The following is a 19,691-nucleotide window of genomic DNA, read 5'->3' on the forward strand; positions in this document are numbered from 1 at the left end:
ATATCTTCAAAACGAGAGCCAATACAAATTTTTCACGGTTATATTCGTGTTCGGCACACCAAAATACTACAGATTAGGGCCTTTTCAAGTCAGTAATGATTTCACTGTTGACCAGTGTAATAAAGGTTTAGCATCGTACAACCCTATAAACAGCAGTCAGTCTTTTAGGGCACAATCAACAAGGCATTTTGTATTCATCAAATAAGCAAATTTAGAAGCAGATGAAGTGGGTAAACAAAGCACTCTCTAATATGGGATTTACATGATTACAACTCAATGAAACATGTAACGGTACAGTCAATAATGAGCTGGACACCGATTCGAAGGAAACAACTTTGTGAAAAGTCAGTGGATCGTGAATTTAGGTCACAGTGACCTACTTTTGGAATAAGCATCATACATACCACAAAGTATCCACATAATGATAAACAATCGTTCCAGAAAGACTACTAAAAAACTGATAATGACCCACTTTTAATGCAATGATTCAATAATCAATATAATGGATCAACAGAGAAAGCCAAAGGACTGTACACTGAAAGCTGCAAGGCATACTGACTACACGCCTAAGGTAAAAAAGTCATTGAAGCACCAAGAGATATTCCTTTGTCTGCCTGTATTGACCTAAATCCCCAACTCATGGCCGAGTATGTGAGTGAAAGAATTGATTCAGGGGCTGAGTTAGCTGCTGAAAATTACCATTCCCCTTGTCATGCACACTAAGGGGTAAGAATCTCAACAGTTTCAAAAGTAATTAACCAGGAGCTAGTTCCATGGGGAGGAGGGGAAGGGAGGAGCAATGATGGACCCTGGCGACGATGTCAGTTGCATGCATACATTTTTCTTCATGCCCAGTAAGCATATAGTATGTATAGCCATGGTGTGGATATTTAAAGTTCCTATGTGTGACAAGGCCTCCAGAACTGGTCATATATGTGGAACATGTCTGACAGAGCTGATTTTTGGGACAGATTAAATAAATTTCTGATTTACTAACAACTGTTTTAACTGAACTCATGTACTGGTATCTTTCATGTAATATGCAAATTACAACATGAGCAGCCTTGTGGTAACAGTAAATGGTACAATACACTGTATTGCTAAACTATCTATCTGCCTCAACGAAGTTATGGGGTCGACCTCACAGCTGAATCAGTAAAGTGGAATCACAAGTATTCATTTTTAACGTAACAGCAAACTGCTCTGCCCCTGTAACTTAAACAGTTCTGTTCCAAATATCTTTGTACATTTTGTGTATCATGTCAGTACAATGTCACCTGACCCATGTATATTTAAGTGCTATGCAGCCGATGTTTGCATATATATATATATGTCTGTGTGTGTGTTATGTTTACCAAGGTATGATAAAAAGTGTGGGGTGGGGGTATGTAGAAATGTCTACAACTGCCTCAGATGAATTGAATGCCTGACAACAGTCAGCAAATTTTCCAAATCTCTGGTTGTGACCTGGGGCTAAGTCTTTTGGAAGTTTTGACCCTGACATGTTCTGATAAATGAGCCACAGATCACACATGTCAGTTCTTATAAACGTAAGACAAACAAGTGAGGTGTTATTCTAAATTTATGTAAATTCACCCCAACCCCTAAGCCCATTGTCAGTGATGAAATCAAATTTCCAAAAGTGTTTACACAATTGATACCTATATGTCTATCATTAAGCCAAGTATCATGTATCTAGTTTTAACAGTGTAAAATGTGTTAAAGGACATTACACATGTAGTACCTAAGAACACCTGGACTGTATCACATTACTGCTGTGTTTCATTGTAAGCTTGCGAATAAAAATCATGATAAAACCTGATGAACATGCTAATGTAATCAATCTGTAATATCAAGTCCATATAGATCAATTCTAAACAAATGCACCCACTGAATGAAAACTAGAGAGAAAATGGAGTGGGGGGGGACTTTATTCTTTTCACACGTCTGGGCTATAATCTCATAGTACTGATAACTGATATGTGTTACACAGCTGGGCTCTCATTAGGCTTCTTAAAGCTGGAGTCCTCTACTATAAACCTGGGAAAAATAAGAGTCCCAAATAAAGCAGATCTAAATGGGCCTAAGATTGCTAAATGCAATTAGCCAAGAAATCTGGATCAGTAGGAAGTTTACTGTTTAAATCTCTTCAATGCTGCTGATTTTACATTTTATGGTTTCTCTAGTGTCTCCATCTTCATCCATATAGATATGCGATTATTAAAAGTCCCAATGCCAGAATGCATTGTGTTGAAGTTGGTCAAATTTTGTTCAACATACTGTTCCATAAATGATTTTCAACTTCTAAAAACAGCAGCCATGACAGAACAGCATCATTTGTGCATGGTAAATTGGAAAGGTGTTCAAGCCATTACATTTTCTGTCAAATTCTATTACGTGGTCATTTAGCACAAGTTATCGACAGCTTTCCTAGCTGTAGAAACAACAGCAAGATTTTATCGTAAATTAGCACCATTTGCATAAATGTGAAAGTTCCTTGTGCCAGGATACATTGTCCAGTTTGGTCAAATTCTTTTTCAGTGATATGAAGAAAAAGGCGTTTGAAGGTTTATCTATTTTCTGAAACAGCAGCCATATTTTGATGGCAGATCAGAATCATTTGCATAAACATGAATGATCTTCATGTAAGAATGTTTCAGTCAAATTCTACTCTACATTTTCAGAGAAGTCATTTGAAGGCTAATCTATTTTTAGTAACTGTAACCATATATGATTACAGATTGGCATAATTTCTGTCAATTTGAAAAGTCTTCATTCCGTAATGTTTTCTGTCAAACTTGATCAAATTCTGTTCAGTGTTTACGAAGAAACTATTTTAAATGTTTTTCTGTTTTTAGAGATGGGAGATATATTTTGATACTGAATTGAAATTTTTTCCATAAACTTGGAAGGTCTTGATGCCAAAATGTTTTGTCAAATTTTAGCATAAATCTGTTTGGTGGTTTTGAAGAAGTAGTAGTTTAAAGGCTTTTCTTTTTAGGAATGATGGCTGCATCTGATGGCAGATCAGTTTTCTTTGTACAACCTGAATGACCCATATGCCATGAACCTCTGTACCATATTATTTTGGCTGAAACTGGTCTGGCAGTTTTTGAGAAAAAGAAAATAGTAACTGTGGCCAGATGTTGCATGCTGACATTGGGTCATCCCATAAGTTTACTTGGGGTATGGTCAGATGCTGACATTGGGTCATTCCATAATTTTACATGGGCTTATGACCAGATGCTAATAGCATATCATACCATAAGTTTACATGGGCTTAAGGCCAGATGCTGACACCAGGTTGTACCATAAATTTACATGGGCTTAAGGCCAGATGCCGACATCAGGTTGTACCATAAATTTACATGGGCTTAAGGCCAGATGCTGACACCAAGTTGTACCATAAATTTACATGGGCTTAAGGACAGATGCTGACATCAGGTCGTACCATAAATTTACATGGGCTTATGGCCAGATGCCGACATCAGGTTGTACCATAAATTTACATGTGCTTAAGGACAGATGCTGACATCGGGTCATACCATAAATTTACATGGGCTTATGGCCAGATGCCGACATCAGGTTGTACCATATACTTACATGGACTTATTGCCAGATGCCGACATCAGGTTGTACCATAAATTTACATGGGCTTAAGGCCAGATGCTAACACCAGGTTGTACCATAAATTTACATGGGCTTATGGCCAGATGCCGACATCAGGTTGTACCATATACTTACATGGACTTATCGCCAGATAGTGACTAAGGGTCATACCATAAATTTACATGGGCTTAAGGCCAGATGAGCTAAAGAACTGAATTAACAATCATTAAGTCAGGATTATTATGAACTGTCACCAAGCTATGAAATGTTACAGTGGGATAAGTATAAACGGTAAACTTAAATATTATAAGAATTCTTAACCCAATTAATAAATGAACTGAAATGAATAAACACTAACAAAATTTAAGGGCAAACTGAAAAGTTAGCTCTCAATGGTAGAATTAACCTGCCATTTCTCCAAAACCTCACTTAACATATACCGTGTTGTACTATTTAATGAATAAGTATTTTTTGGTGATTCCAATTTATACCACAACATCTCACTTGTAGAATGCAACAACTGATGTGTTTCTATGAACATAACATTAACCTCAATTTGGATTTAAAAAAACTAAAGCCTTGTTTTAATCTGACTGCCAATAAATATTGACCAAATTTGTATACCTTCTTGGTTGTATTATACTATCACAAAGGCTTTATAAATTTGTATACCTTCTTGGTTGTACTATACTATCACAAAGGCTTTATAAATTTGTATACCTTCTTGGTTGTATTATACTATCACAAAGGCTTTATAAATTTGTATACCTTCTTGGTTGTACTATACTATCACAAAGGCTTTACAAATTTGTATTCATTCTTGGTTGTATTATACTATCACAAAGGCTTTATAAATTTGTATACCTTCTTGGTTGTACTATACTATCACAAAGGCTTTACAAATTTGTATTCATTCTTAGTTGTACTATACTATCACAGAGGCTTTACAAATCTGAACTTGTCCCAAAGTATCACAAGCACAAAAAATGGTGAAATAAATAAATGAATATTTTTAATAATTCACGTTATATTTATTAGGCAAGTAGATTTGTAAAGCCTTGATCTCATATTAAATTTATAAAGTGGCTATTCAACAATTTTTGTATTCATGCCTCTGCATTATTATCCAGTCTTTTATTAGTGTGGGAATATATGTGCAGTAAATAGAATTCTCCAATCGTCCACCAAATTTGGTCCCATGAAGATTATTGGCATATTCAATCCTTTGGTTTACCAGTAAAGGGCAGTACTTTTATTTTCCATTCCGGATCTTGTTGTTATTTAACTCTAGTCAACTTCAGTCTTCATCTATCATTTATCGGTGTTTTCATTAATATTTTCATCCTCTCTGAGTTACCTTACTTTCCGATCTATGTTACACTAACAGCTGGCAATGACTTTGCCATCTAATTCAGAGGTAAGGGAGTAATCCTGAATCATCTTATTGCAAAATTTTGTGGTTTAAATTGAATAAATCAAAATCTGAAACAAATGACCCGATCTGGCAATTTTTGCAGTCACTAACACAAAATATGTATCCTATGATAAGAAAATAGTAGACTTTGAAATTCCTGCCCAAACAATTTCTCTCTTTTAGTCCATTTTATATATTTTTTATATAATTGTGTGCAATTACAAAGTCTAACAATCTTGTCATGTCTTCTTGGCATGAAATTCAACACACACAGCTGATCCATGCCAAATAATTGAAATGTGTTTTGAAACCAGTTTTTGTGTAATGAGGAACCCTGATATTACTACAGCAGGTGTTACTTTACCTGATGCAGCACTTCATCCTTCAACTGCTCCCCTGCTCCATCTATATCCTGCGTCCATGCCCTCAGACTTTTCTGGATGCTTAGAGAAGTGGATATTTTCTTCTTTGGCAAATTTTCCACCAGAATAGAATCAGGGTCCAAAGGGCGTTTTCGACTAGTCTTTCCTGAAGTTGGTTCACCTTCTGATGAGCTTTCTTTACTGTCCTCTATGGACTTGGGTTCACACAGGCGAACTTTCTTACTCAGTACCGGAGTGAGGGAGGGATGTTTTTCCAGACAAATATCACACATTTTAATGTATTTTTCTACTATTACACGTGGGACATAGCTGTATTTTTCCATAACCTGAAAGAAAATACTGTCTTTATTAGAAAAGAATGCTGCAAATCATGAAGGACCAAAGACCAAGGGCATCTTTTGTCTGTTAGGTGAAAATTTTGTAGAAACAGTGCATCTGGACAGCAAGAACACTATCAATGGAAGTCTGACTGGACTGCAAAACATAGTCTGAGAAACCAACTTTTGGAGTAAAATGTTTCTTGATGAAAATTACTGCAATACAATATATTGGTAGAGCAACTAATGCCTAAAAAGTCCAGTCCATCCAAGCCAGAAAAGATCTTCATATCTTCTGGCTTGTTTTTGCACCAAAATGCTAAAAGGTTATCTGCAGGCCAAGGCAGAAGTTAGATGAGGGCGGTCTCCCATTCATTTGAAGGCTTGGCAAACTATACTTTTAATCTTCAGTTCTACTGAAGCAGATATGCGCACCATTCCAGGAATCTAATTGTGGAGATGGTCTGGGAAGGTGTGCACTCTATTACGGATATATGATGACATAGCACAGTGGAGATAATGTCCATTCCTTCTTGGAATGGTAAGAACAGACAAGACCTCCTTTTTCTGATTAGCACAGTATATATCAGATACCATTTCAGTGCTGTTATGGGGTCCTGCAATCACCATTGGGACAAAGGGTCCAAAGAAGACAGCAGTTTCAAGACAAAAATCAATTTTCCATAAGTAAAGCCCGTTCTTAGCAATAAAAGCAGGAGCCATCACAAGAGAACAAATAGACAGTTTTGACTGACATGCATACATGCCATAATATGATGTGTTACACACAAAAAACACTATTTTTATTCCCAAACACCCAGACACTTAAAAAACCCCACAATTTTCATTAATCTTAGCTGCATAAAAAGATAGATATTTATACCCATAACCTGTAGTAAATAAATAGTAAACAAACTCAAGTAAAACTATCAATAGGGCGCTTACAATCACCCCATATGAGCTACTGACATATACTAGCTTTACCTGCACAGGTAGATAACCATTTTTCTGTAATATCAACATAAATCCAAGATTTGATATTCTAACTAGGGTGGTAGTTGCATGTTTGACACACTTTCACACCGAAGTAATGCAGAAAGATCAATTTCTATAATAAGAAAAAATACAAGATCTTTGCATAAGCGTGAACAAATAACACCAACATTATCTTCAAACCTTCCTAGTGAACTAATGAATCTAATTAAGACCATATTCCACCATCCAATGGATTTTAAAGACAGAAAATTGGTGTTATGTTTTTTAATGTCTGTGTAGTTGTGGTAAAGTGCATGTGACCACATAGGAATGTGTGTATGTAATGACATCTGACAATGCTACCTACTATTTTTGTTTGTAATTATATTAGATTCAAGGAAAAGAGATATGCACTTTTAAAAGGATGATATACTTCACCATCACAGAACATATGAGAGATTATATTGCAGACAAAGGAGCAAGATCTTCTGTGGAGATGAGTCAAAATTAACTAGATGGTCTTCCTGCTGGTCCATGTGCTTCCTTATGATGATGAATCCAAGACTGAGGAATGACTGTGCTTGGAACAAACTACCTTTAGAACAGCATTATTTAAAACTTTGCTTTGTGGTACCATGACTCTTACAGCTCTCTACTCACACCAATGCAAGAAAAGCTTTCCAATGACCATCATCAGTGGTGGTCATCTTTCTGCCAGGACAGTTCTGTCCACCGCCTGTTCTGATTTTGTTTCTGAGGACCTGTATTATATGAGCCAAACATGCAGGAAGTGGTCACCCAAGCCAGTTTGGCATCCATGTCGCTTGTGCTTTATAGTGGTTTATCCTAAAATGATAAACCTGCCACAGGCAATGAACAGTCCTCCGTTTATTGAGATGAGACATCATGTAGTTCAACACTTTGTTCATTTCTCATACCGGGTAATGTTTTGGCCATCTCTGCTGGGGTTGAAAATTCACATGCCCAACTTGAAGCAGTGGGTGAACATTTCCTGTTGCCTAATGAACTTTCCAATCACTTATCTGATTGGGTGAGTGCCAATTCAGGGCAAATGCTGTTTCATTTACCCCCCAAAATGAGTGTGTAGAATACTGCTGACTTTGTTTACCACATTTTAAACCAGATTTTTGTGTACCATTTGTTCTGATCATATTTGTACAAGCACTTTGCTCTCACTCTTCAATATTAATAAATGCCTATCAGTGGAAGGACAGACTGGTATCTATTTGTAATTGCTTACAACTGGTATAAAATGGGCTAATGAATAAGATAATAGCTGAATCAGAAGTGTCAGAGAATAAATTAACAACGTCAACTCTTATATGTTTATAATAGCTACTTATATAAGTATTCTTGGTGATTAAGTTAACAACTGGTGCTAGAAAGGCCACAGAAGAAGGTAACATTACACAAGCTGCATTTAAAAGAGAATTCTCAGTGAGCATAAATTTGTAGTACTTGCCTGAGTGGATAAGTGTATTTTTTAAGATATTTTTCAATACCTGCATTGGAATCGAATGATCATCTGTACTACTTGCCTTAGTGGACAAGTGGATTTGAGAGATTTTTCAACCCCTGCATTGGAATGGAATGATCATCTGTAGTGCTTGCCGGAGTGGACAAGTGGATATTTAGAGATTTTTCAACCCCTGCATTGGAATGGAAGGATCATCTGTAGTGCTTGCCTTAGTGGACAAGTGGATTTTTAGAGATTTTTCAACCCCTGCATTGGAATGGAAGGATCATCTGTAGTGCTTGCCTTAGTGGACAAGTGGATTTTTAGAGATTTTTCAACCCCTGCATTGGAATGGAAGGATCATCTGTAGTGCTTGCCGGAGTGGACAAGTGGATTTGAGAGATTTTTCAACCCCTGCATTGGAATGGAAGGATCATCTGTAGTGCTTGCCTTAGTGGACAAGTCGATTTTAGAGATTTTTCAACCCCTGCATTGGAATGGAAGGATCATCTGTAGTGCTTGCCTTAGGGGACAAGTGGATTTTTTGAGATTTTCAACCCTTGCATTGGGATGGAATGATCATCTGTAGTGCTTGCCTTAGTGGACAAGTGGATTTTTAGAGATTTTTCAACCCCTGCATTGGGATGGAAGGATCATCTGTAGTGCTTGCCTTAGTTGACAAGTGGATTTTTTAAATAGATTTTTCAATTCCTGCATTGGGATGGAATGACCATCTGTAGTGCTTGCCTTAGTGGACAAGTGGATTTTCAGAGATTTTTTCAATCCCTGCATTGGGATGGAAGGATCATCTGTAGTGCTTGCCTTAGTGGACAAGTGGATTTTTATAGATTTTTTCAATCCCTGCATTGGAATGGAATGATCATCTGTAGTGCTTGCCTTAGTGGACAAGTGGATTTTCAGAGATTTTTTCAATCCCTGCATTGGGATGGAAGGATCATCTGTAGTGCTTGCCGGAGTGGACAAGTGGATTTGAGAGATTTTTCAATCCCTGCATTGAAATAGAATGATCGTAGTGCTTGCCTTAGTGGACAACTGGATTTGAGAGATTTTTCAGTCCCTGCATTGAAATTGAAGGATCATCTGAAGAGGTCTCATGAACAGGCAGCCCAAAATGAGATCAGTGACTACATCATGAAGATCCAAGAGGTAAAGAAATTCCCAGCATTAAATTATACTCCCTGAACAGATAAAAAATACTGCCAATGAGAGACATAGACTCATGCAAGGTTCATATCCAGATGAATGAAATACTGTGATAAAATAAGAACAGATTTGTAATTGTTGACTAAGGATCTATGACAAATTTTTCAGGAGAATTTTATGCAAAGTTCTGTCTCAACCTGCTCCAGTGACGAATGGTGCACTTTGATACTAACAGAGTGGGCTATTATGGTGTGCCAGACCAAGAAAACATAAGGCATATCTGGGAGAGGCTTAGTAGATGGTACTTCTGTATGTAGCTGTGCAGGATGCTTACTTGCCACAAGGAATGTGGCAAAGGCTGGCCCTTTATTTTTAGGGATCCCAGGCCTATGACATCTTCAGACTGCAGTATGTCTGTACAAAAATAAAGCAGACTGGGAATACAATCTTAGAGATTGCACACAATACAGCCTTTACCAAGCAGTTGTCATTTTCACACTTTCATTGTGCAGGACAATGTAGATTGTGGCTTGCCTGCAAGTACAAAGCAATGGTCATGCTCTTTGGTTAGGTTCTCCCACTTCTTTGTGAGCGACTGTACAATACAAAGGATCTGTTCCACAACTGTTCCTCAAAGTAGGCAGCCTTGGTACAAAAAAAATGTACTGTTTCAACATCCAAGCTGAACCAGTACAAAGAAAGACTTTATGTAAGCAAAGCCTCAATTATAGCGCTCAAAAATCTTGAGCAGATGTTTGTTGTGAAACCAGCAAAATTGTCAAGGTGGTCTTCAAGCCCTTGCATGCCTCAATGTTTGAGGCAAATTATTGCAATGATTAGCATATATTGTGCAGTCTTCATCTGTTATTTGCATAAATGTATCAATTCCCATAGCTTGTTGGCAAGGATCACAGGCTGCTCAGTTTGTATTGCATTGGACGTATACTGTCTCCTTGCATACCCTATTAGACCACAAGAAGCTCAACAGGGGTTGGCCAATTGAGCATGCTGTTGTTGTTGTTGTTCTAGGGTTTAATGCCATTTTTCAGCACAAGATAGGCTATACATGGCGGCCAGTATAACTGGTGGAGGAAGAACCCTGGAAAATCCAGGGAAGAACCACCGACCCACAAGAAGCTACCGGCAGGCTTTCCCACGTACCAACGTTAGCCGAGCCTTGGACTCAAACCCACGCAGACAGCAGTTGAGCATGCCAGAGAAGCCCTATGTGAAGATGACACAGCAGAAGCCATAGCTGTTGGCCAGGAGCTGGTATTCAAATCTGGGCAGCTTGCAAATCCAACATGCATATTTCATGCACACCAACCTTTGCTACACAGGCAGCAATGGAAGAACAGGTCAACTGGGAATGAAACCCTGTGGCCAACTTGATCTTTGAGATAATGCTGACAATGTCTCTTTCTTCAGCTGTGTGGATGATCAATGTCTGTATGTTATAGCTCTGTGCGACCAAAGTGTCATGCCTATTGCAATTTGGATACATGCATGTATCTATCTGGCAGAACTATCATTCCAAATGGTTCAAACAAACCATGCTTTTACAAGATACAACCTCACTACAGTACATATTGACAAAGGTGGACTGGCCGTCTGAGTAGGCTGTATGTACTGCTTCCATCATTCTTGTGCCGGTTAACTGCTGGTAGTGAAACTGATGGTGTGTAGCTGAACTGTTCTACCAACCTCTAACTGGGCGACTAAGCTCTTAAAAATGTGCTGTAGTTTGACTGACTTGGACCCTGTCGAAAATGATTGCTGAAAATTGTGTTAGCTCTGACTAAAACTGTATATAGTGGAGAGCCTAAGCCTGGTCTCTACTTAAGTGCCCACATATGACAGTAAGGCCAAGGAAACGGAGTTGGATTATATTTACAATCACTAAACCATGACAGTCTACTAAACAACGATGGAGGATTTCTGAACTTTAATCAGACAATTCTTGGACTTAGCACCAGATGACATTAGGTAGTGACTAAGCACCAGATTACATTAGGTAGTGACTTAGCACCTGATGACATTAGGTAGTGACTTAGAACCAGATTGCATTAGGTAGTGACTTAGCACATGATGCCATTAGGTAGTGCCTTAGCACCTGATGACATTAGATAGTGACTTAGCACCAGATGACATTAGGTAGTGACTTAGCACCAGATTACATTAGGTAGTGACTTAGCACCAGATTACATTAGGTAGTGACTTAGCACGAGATGACAGTAGGTAGTGATTTAGCACCTGATGACATCAGTTGTTGACATTTATAGGATACTGTGAATTAAAAACATGGACTTATCTTTCGTTGATTATTTTGTAAGACTGTGGAATTGGCATATTCTGGTATAGTTTTGAATTGGACCATTCTGAATTATTTTTATACCAGTATTTGACCTCTAATTGAATTCATGGATTTATCATATAAATGGATTCAAAATGTCCGTCCGTTCATCCAGTTGGGCTTATTTATTTTTCCAAAATGTACCCCTTTAAATGGATTTGACTTGCCAAATGCACTTCCAACTTAAACAATTCGACCACTGAAAAACATAGTTTTGCATACTGTTCATACCAGTGTCAACCTACAACAAAGCAGTTCCCGTCTGTACACATTTAATATACAATTTCTCTTTGATCAGATACCCAGTTAACCAATCATTAAGATCGACAGATAACGCAGTAGATGTTAATTAAAAAATTTCCCTGCTATATAACCAATAACAAAATACAATAATAAAAAATGATGCTATTTAAATCAAACTTACTCAAAACTCAACTTTTCTTCCAAAGTGCATATTAAGCTTACAGTTGACAGCTATTAATATGTAGTCCATTATCATAGCATACCTTGCTCAACTTGCACCGTAATATTGTTTCATACTGCTATATATACGTACACAATGAAAATACAACCTGACACACTGCCTGGACATATGCATTGGTTAATACCAGATGAACCAGATACATGTTCCAGGACTTATTCTAGAAATAAAATCCCACCCCCACCCCAATTTGAAGACAAGTGTACTGTCAACATATTATACACCAATCCAATTTTTAATAGTCGGCATGTTCATAACTGAAATATCTGTGCAGAAACCACTTTGCTTCTTTCAGTCATAGTGACCTTAACCTTTGACCTTGAAATCAATAAGCTTCTTCCTTATTCCATGTGCAATCTACACACTAAGTCTGGTAACTATTGATGATAGAGAACTCAAGTCATTGTGAAGAAACCATTTTTCTTCTTTCAGTCAGTGATTTTAACCAATGAACTTTTGATCCTGAAATCAATAGGGTTCTTCCTTTGTCCAAGGGCAAGCTATTGCAATTTTTTATTAACTATTGATGATGAAGATTTAATATTTTCTTCTTTCAGACACAGTGACCTTGACGTTTGGAACCAATATCAATAAAATTCTTCCTTATATAAAGTAAAAGCCAGCCACAAAGTTTAGTAACTCAAACTATTGTGTAGAAATTAAATCGGAAACAAATAGACATACAGACATCATGTTGGACGTTTTAGAAATGGGGCAATTTTACAAAGGAAGCATTTACCTATGGGGTGGGCCCAAAATAGTATGCATGATTTGTTAGCATTCAGTTGATATTTCTGTGTGATTTTGAGAAATTCATGTGAATCTAGCATCTGCAATCTCTCAAAAGACCATCATGTTCATTTATGTGGTTAAAAAAATTGTAAACATTTACAGTAAAGTCATTTATATGCGTAACTGCTGGAGCCTTACAGCTAGGCAGGTTAAAACTGAAAGATTTCATTATTCTTATTTCACCTTTCTGAAAGTCCCCGATATGCCTTGATGATTTATGCTGAGGTGGGCTCTGTGGATAATATCAAACATCTCTTCATAGCAGGGCACCAGATACTGCTTGACCATCTGTAAAATCAAAAAGCTAATGAATACAGAAAAGTTGCATATATGATTAAAAACTTTTAATGCCTAAAAATAGTTTAATCTTTTTAATACCTGGCATTCTGTTGAATAGTAAAATTTCAAAACATGCCCTTTCAGAGAATTTTCTTTATGAACTTACTGCACTTAATAACAGTTCCCCCAGTTTGGTCAAGGAGTTTGTTGTTGTTGTTCTAGAGTTTAACGCCATTTTTCAGCACAAGATAGGCTATACATGGCGGCCAGTATAACTGGTTGAGGAAGAACCCTGGAAAACCCACAGACCCATGATAAGCTACTGGCAGGCTTTCCCACGTACCCACGCTAGCCGAGCCTTGGACTCAAACCCACGCAGGGAGAGGTGAGATGGCAGTGATCTGTAACGGTGAGCGCTTTAGACCACTCGGCCACTTGGGTTCCCCGTCAAGTAGTTTAATTAAAGATACAATATTAATTAATATTAATAAATGTCTACATCGCTTACAGTAACAAAAATGATTAAAGCTCAACATTTTCCCCTATACTAACAGTGAGGCTTAATGACCACCACCCCCCATACTACCAGCTATGCTTAATGAACCCACAATCAACCAGTTAGGCTTAATGAAACCTGACAAGATTCAATTTGTAAGACATGTCTTTGTTGATTATATCTTACAATTTCAGCATATTGGCTGAAATTAGGAATCAACAGATAAAAGAAACTGCAGACAGTTATGTAAAAGAATGCAGTAAATATATATGCTAGATAAAGATGCTGACATATTTACTCTGTCAAGTTCAGAGTATTGTATACAACTTGCAGAACATCAACTGATCATGCTCCTCTCTCAAAATTGTTTGAAGGCCCATGGGAAAGTATCTTGCAAGCTTGAGCTTGTCTGAACCGAATTCAAACTTTCCCAGGCATCGGGCAAGAGAAGTTAGAAAGCCCTGCCTGTCCTCTGCCCTTCTGACTCCAAAAATCAACAGGGTTTTCTTCAGTGGTGAACTTGAGTTACTGCCCAGTAACATGTTTCATTTTCCAGTCAAACAAACTTTGCCCTTTAAATGTATAATCTCAAAACCAAACGATTCTTGTCTTGTCCCATGCAAGCCATCTACAAAGTTTAGGGATTGTACATGGTAGACAAATGGAGTTACTGTAAAGAAATTATATTGGTAACAAAGTCTAGGGATTGTACATGGTAGACAACTGGAGATACTGTAAAGAAATTAAATTGGTAACAAAGTCTAGGGATTGTACATGGTAGACAACTGGAGTTTCTGTAAAGAAATTAAATTGGTAACAAAGTCTAGGGATTGTACATGGTAGACAACTGGAGTTTCTGTAAAGAAATTAAATTGGTAACAAAGTCTAGGGATTGTACATGGTAGACAACTGGAGTTTCTGTAAAGAAATTAAATTGGTAACAAAGTCTAGGGATTGTACATGGTAGACAACTGGAGTTACTGTGCAGAAATTAAACTGGTAACAAAGTCTAGGGATTGTACATGGTAGACAACTGGAGTTACTGTACAGAAATTAAACTGGTAACAAAGTCTAGGGATTGTACATGGTAGACAACTGGAGTTACTGTACAGAAATTAAACTGGTAACAAACAGATGAATACACATTGCAACACAATATGTTCCACATTCTGGCAGGCATAAAAATTCCAATAAAGCAACATCCTTGTGCCATTTGTGCTATTTAACGCAAATTACTGTCTACTGATCAAAACTCAGGTACAAATATATCTATTATATCTTACAGAAATTGGAAAAATCTAACAAAATTTAAGGCTTTTTCACAGTCTCACTGAGTTTTATTTTCACAAAATAACTCATTTCTTATAATATGAATCTTTTTAACATTTTCTTTGGTGATTAACTTGTGATGCTAAAACTATAAGAATTAGATAGAAAATAGCATGCAAACATAACAGTTTTTATCAAAGCTGCAGTTTCATGAAACTGTAAATCAATGCAATACTAATCATATCATTATCCCATTATGTGTCACTTAATGGAGTGAGTGAGTGATTTGGTTTTGTAACTTAGCTTGAAATTTTTTTCAGTCATATCGCTAGTGTCTGCAGTGTGATAGTTTATAGTGATGTCTAGCACAGTCACATTATCTGACACCAGGATGACCAGTCCTAACACTAACCTCTTAATGCTAAGTGTCTAGTAAGGCAGCTGTTAGTACCATTTTTAGAAGTCTTTGGCATGACTTGGCCGGAGTTCAAACCTGTGACCTCCTGCATCTGAGGCAGATGCTCTAATCACAAGGCCACCGGAGTGGTCATCACTTAATTGAGGCAGCAACTCAGTGGTTAGCAAGCTGGACTTGTGACCTAGAAGGTATAGATGTGAATCCTACATCAGATCATAAAGAAGGTATTGCCTGATAGGATGTCTAAGTGTTCCCTCCTATCTTGCTGGGCTGGTCTATAGTCATCCTAGTCCCTGACCAGTTTCACTATTTTTTAACTCATCAGTGTGAATTGGTCTTGTTGAATCATTTTTTTCAAGTAATCACCTCTCTAGTAGCAACAATAATTTAAAAGATCAATTTATTGGATACACCAATTACATACTCTAGGGCTGAAGAGATTAACATCTCAGTTTGAACAGGAATCAAGGGATTTCTAACCCACTATGGTATCGTTCAGGGTTATATATGACAGTGTTTCCTTTGCGAGGCACTTTACTCTGATTGCTTCTGTACTAAATGTGTGCTGCTGTGCTCTAAAATAACAAAGCAATAATTTCAGTAATTACAGAGAACTTGCTGAAAGTCAATTATCCAAATTATGATTTGTGTCATTTAATGTTCATGATGAACCAGTTTCAATTATTCTAGAACTTAAAATTTAAGGAAGGAAATCTCCAACCACCACCATCACACACATACAAGGAGAGAATTTTTGTAAAATATAACAGACAAAGGTTGTGTTCTAAAACATAACATTTCCAACCATGTGTTTAGTAATTTTTGTACAATACTGAAGAAAATACAACTGATCATACAACAGACCCTGTTTAACTCAAACAAACAGAAAAAATCTCATAAAATTTACTCAAATTTTTTTATTGGTTCTCACAGAATATATAAAGTACATGCATAGCACTCTGGATCTACCTGTTGCCACATGGAAACAGTTTCCAAGTGATTGTTACTTATTCCACAAAGAACATTTTTGACGGGCAGATAAAGCAAATAACATTTATTGTAAGGTAAATTACATCTATTAAACTACTAAAATCAAGTAGTGACCATATGGCAACTTGTCTGTTATACATCCTCTATGAATTTCTCGAGGTCAACACCAAAATAAATATTTTGATGAATTGTCTAACTGCCAGGTCACTTTGGTTGAGCAATGGACTAAACAACAACCAGTATTTACTTTAAAAACAGAAATGTGTGTGGCAGATTTAATGACATGCCTTGCATGGGTAACACAAAAGGAACAAAATTCAATCAAACAATATGAAAAGACCAAGTGTTAAGGTAAACAGTGTCAGATCTGGTAAGTCTCAGTTTTATATGTGTCACTCCATTTATATTAACAGCAAAACTGAATATTTATTCCCAAATGATGAAATTTAATCCCAACAAATATTTTTTGCCTGTAATAAATGTTAATGTCTCACACCCAATTTTGAAAACAGTATTATAAAGTAAGTTCTGGAAAAAATGCATTACTCACTGATGTCACAGTAAAATTTGTTTACAATATCAACATCGAGTCACAACGACAGAAAACTTTGTCAAATATCTACCATGATCAGCTGTGAAATGAAATGTATACCATCAGCACATCGCCATTTCACTAATTCCCTTTTTTCTAGTCAATAAGTCTTCAGACAAATCCATAAATACATAGTATACTGACTTTATTTTAACTTTTAATTTATTTATTAATAGAACGTTATGTCAAGAAACTGTAAGCAGCTTCTTTAGTTTAAATTCTGCAGCCCGAGCTTCAAAATGTACAACTTTTGAAAATCTTTTATTTTACCATTTGTTATAATAAAGTTTATTGTGGGAATAAAAAACATGGTATAATTACATATTTGAATCTCAGATTTTATGCATTCGTTTAAAAATAAATCTCGAGAAAAACTTACTCCCGTTTTCTTGTCGCGTTTCTCTTGTATTAGTGTTAAATCTCCAGATTCCCCGCCAGGCTGCTTCAATAATTTGTAGTTTTTACCACGAATATTGTACCTAAAATGAGGGTCGGACTCTTTATTGGGATCTAATAAACAACGAATAATCCGTTTTTTCTTCTCTTTGGACACAACGCCCGATGTTGACTGTCTGTGGTACTTCTTCTCGACGTATTTCAAAAAGTCTTTCCTCATGGCGTCCATTTTCAAGTTTTCAATCGTCTGTAGTTCAGGTATAGATTTTGGATTTTGAGGACTAAAAATCGTTTTTCAACAGTCGTTTGGATTAAAAAATTATAAAAGCCATAATGAAAATAAAATAAAAAATCAAAATAGTTTTCTAAATGAACTCATTATAATTTTGTTAGCAGTCAATCATTGACTTCCCCTTTGTGAAAAAAAAATCCTCTATTTAGACTGCTTTGCGATATTGTATGAACAAATTTCTGAGATTTATTACAAATATACTACCAGTCAAAAGCTAATACATTGTTCCATAACTAATCCGGAATAAGCCACAACATTCGATAATTCCGGAATGCAATTTCAGGTCGAGGAATCTGTAATAAATTCTACAATAACTATCGATCGTGGAAATTTTCGCAAGTATAATGATATAATTTATTTTTCCTATAGAGAAAAATAAATTTTGATTGTAATGTATGAACTTTGCAAGCAAATAATTAAACAAATAGATTTTTACAACATAAATGAAATGCTACGATTTAGCAGCATTACTTTCGTTTTCAAGCGCAAGTTCAAACGGTCTATAAATTATCTCTTGACAACGTTACATACATATTTTTGAACAATAACCTAATAACATATTATATAATGCAATTTCGCGGAAAACATTCTCGCATTTGGATCACACCTCCTCACTTTTATCCAAATCTTTTTGGAAAAGCTTTCTAATTTCCTGGTGCTGAAGTCTTCCAAAATAAAATTAAAATCAAAACAAAACAAAATAAAAACAAGCATTGTCGATAATGCTAAACCAAGTATTCATAAGGACGGTCCATTAAATGTATACATTCTAGCCTTAAAGACCGATTTATGAAAAAAAAAAAAAAAAAAAAAAAAACAACAGAAGAAGAAGATGAAGAAGAAAAAAAAACGCTCATTATGACAAGCATACATACATAAAAACAAGAAACCCAATAAGGAAAAATACATTTTGACTGTAATGTATGAAATTTGCAAGCAAATAATTAAACAAATAGATTGTTGCAACAAAAATGAAACGCTACGATTTAGCAACATTACTTCCGTTTTCAAGCGCAAGTTCAATGCATCTAGAAATAATCTTCTGACAACGTGACGTACATATTTATGAACAATTCCCTACACACATATTATGTTATGCACTTTCGCGCAAAACATTCTAGCATTTTGATAACACCTCCTCACTTTTATCCAGACCCTTTTGGAAAAGCTTTCTTATTTTCTGGTACGAAAGTCTTCAAAAATAAAATTAAAAAACAAAACAAAAAAAATTGAATTTAACATGGGGAAATTGAACATGGGAAATACAGGACCGGCACTCTGGGAACAATGGGAATTTAACATGGGGAATATTGGGCCTGTTTAACGGACAAGGGAAAGTGGAGTCTGTATAGCGTCTGACGTCACGGTATGGGAGATTGGTAACAGTGTTGTAACAATGGTAGGAACAGGTGTGCACCGGACTGACCTCAATCGGGAATAAAGAGTGGGACTAAGATTTATATAGCACATACAACATATAACACACAGTCTCAACATACTTTTTTTTAAAAAAAAATTTGAGGCAAGAAAACAACTCTTTATATATAAGCTGGTCTGACATGGACATAAAGTGACCCATGGCGTTTAAAATGTAGTCATTTGACTTTTTGCAGTCAACATGAAAAGATCGCATAAATAAGTGAAGAAAGGAGAAGAAAGTAAGAGGCAGAAACGTGATTTATCTCCTGGTACAGTAGCTGAAGTCTCGGTACAAATTCATGCCAGCGATTTTGAAGATGACATGAGTGAGCCCGAATCCAGACCCAGAGAGTCTACACACAACCAAAGTTCACCACCATTAGTAAACCCTGAAAAGTACTACCACATTCGAGAGACGGAAAAGCGCTCCTCTAGAAAATTTAGAACTACAGCTTACACGTACACGGTGAAGTTTAAAGATTTCACGTCCGACGTACCGTTGGATAGAGCATAGGGTTTCATCACCGAGGTGTGGGATTCATTGTTAACCACACTGAAGCGACACTGTCAAGTCA

At 36.5% G+C, this 19,691-nt stretch overlaps 1 protein-coding gene across 2 annotated transcripts in view; it reads right to left on the reverse strand.

The window, feature by feature from the left end:
* LOC149779747 (uncharacterized) overlaps positions 1-17,847 on the reverse strand; it is a 69,804-nt gene extending 51,957 nt beyond the window's left edge. For both annotated transcript variants that reach the window (XM_089940608.1, XM_089940607.1), the window contains exons 1-3: positions 17,389-17,847; positions 13,149-13,253; positions 5,388-5,732 (exon numbers count right to left, since the gene is read on the reverse strand). In XM_089940608.1, coding sequence (XP_089796734.1) covers positions 5,388-5,732; positions 13,149-13,253; positions 17,389-17,634 — 696 coding nt within the window. In that variant the 5' untranslated portion in view covers positions 17,635-17,847. The remainder of the gene's footprint in view (positions 1-5,387; positions 5,733-13,148; positions 13,254-17,388) is intronic.
* Between the last annotated feature and the right edge of the window lie 1,844 nt (positions 17,848-19,691).

This window comes from Sinohyriopsis cumingii, chromosome 17, assembly GCF_028554795.1.
Source record: "Sinohyriopsis cumingii isolate HCF-2022 chromosome 17, ASM2855479v2, whole genome shotgun sequence".
Classification (NCBI taxonomy): domain Eukaryota; kingdom Metazoa; phylum Mollusca; class Bivalvia; order Unionida; family Unionidae; genus Sinohyriopsis; species Sinohyriopsis cumingii.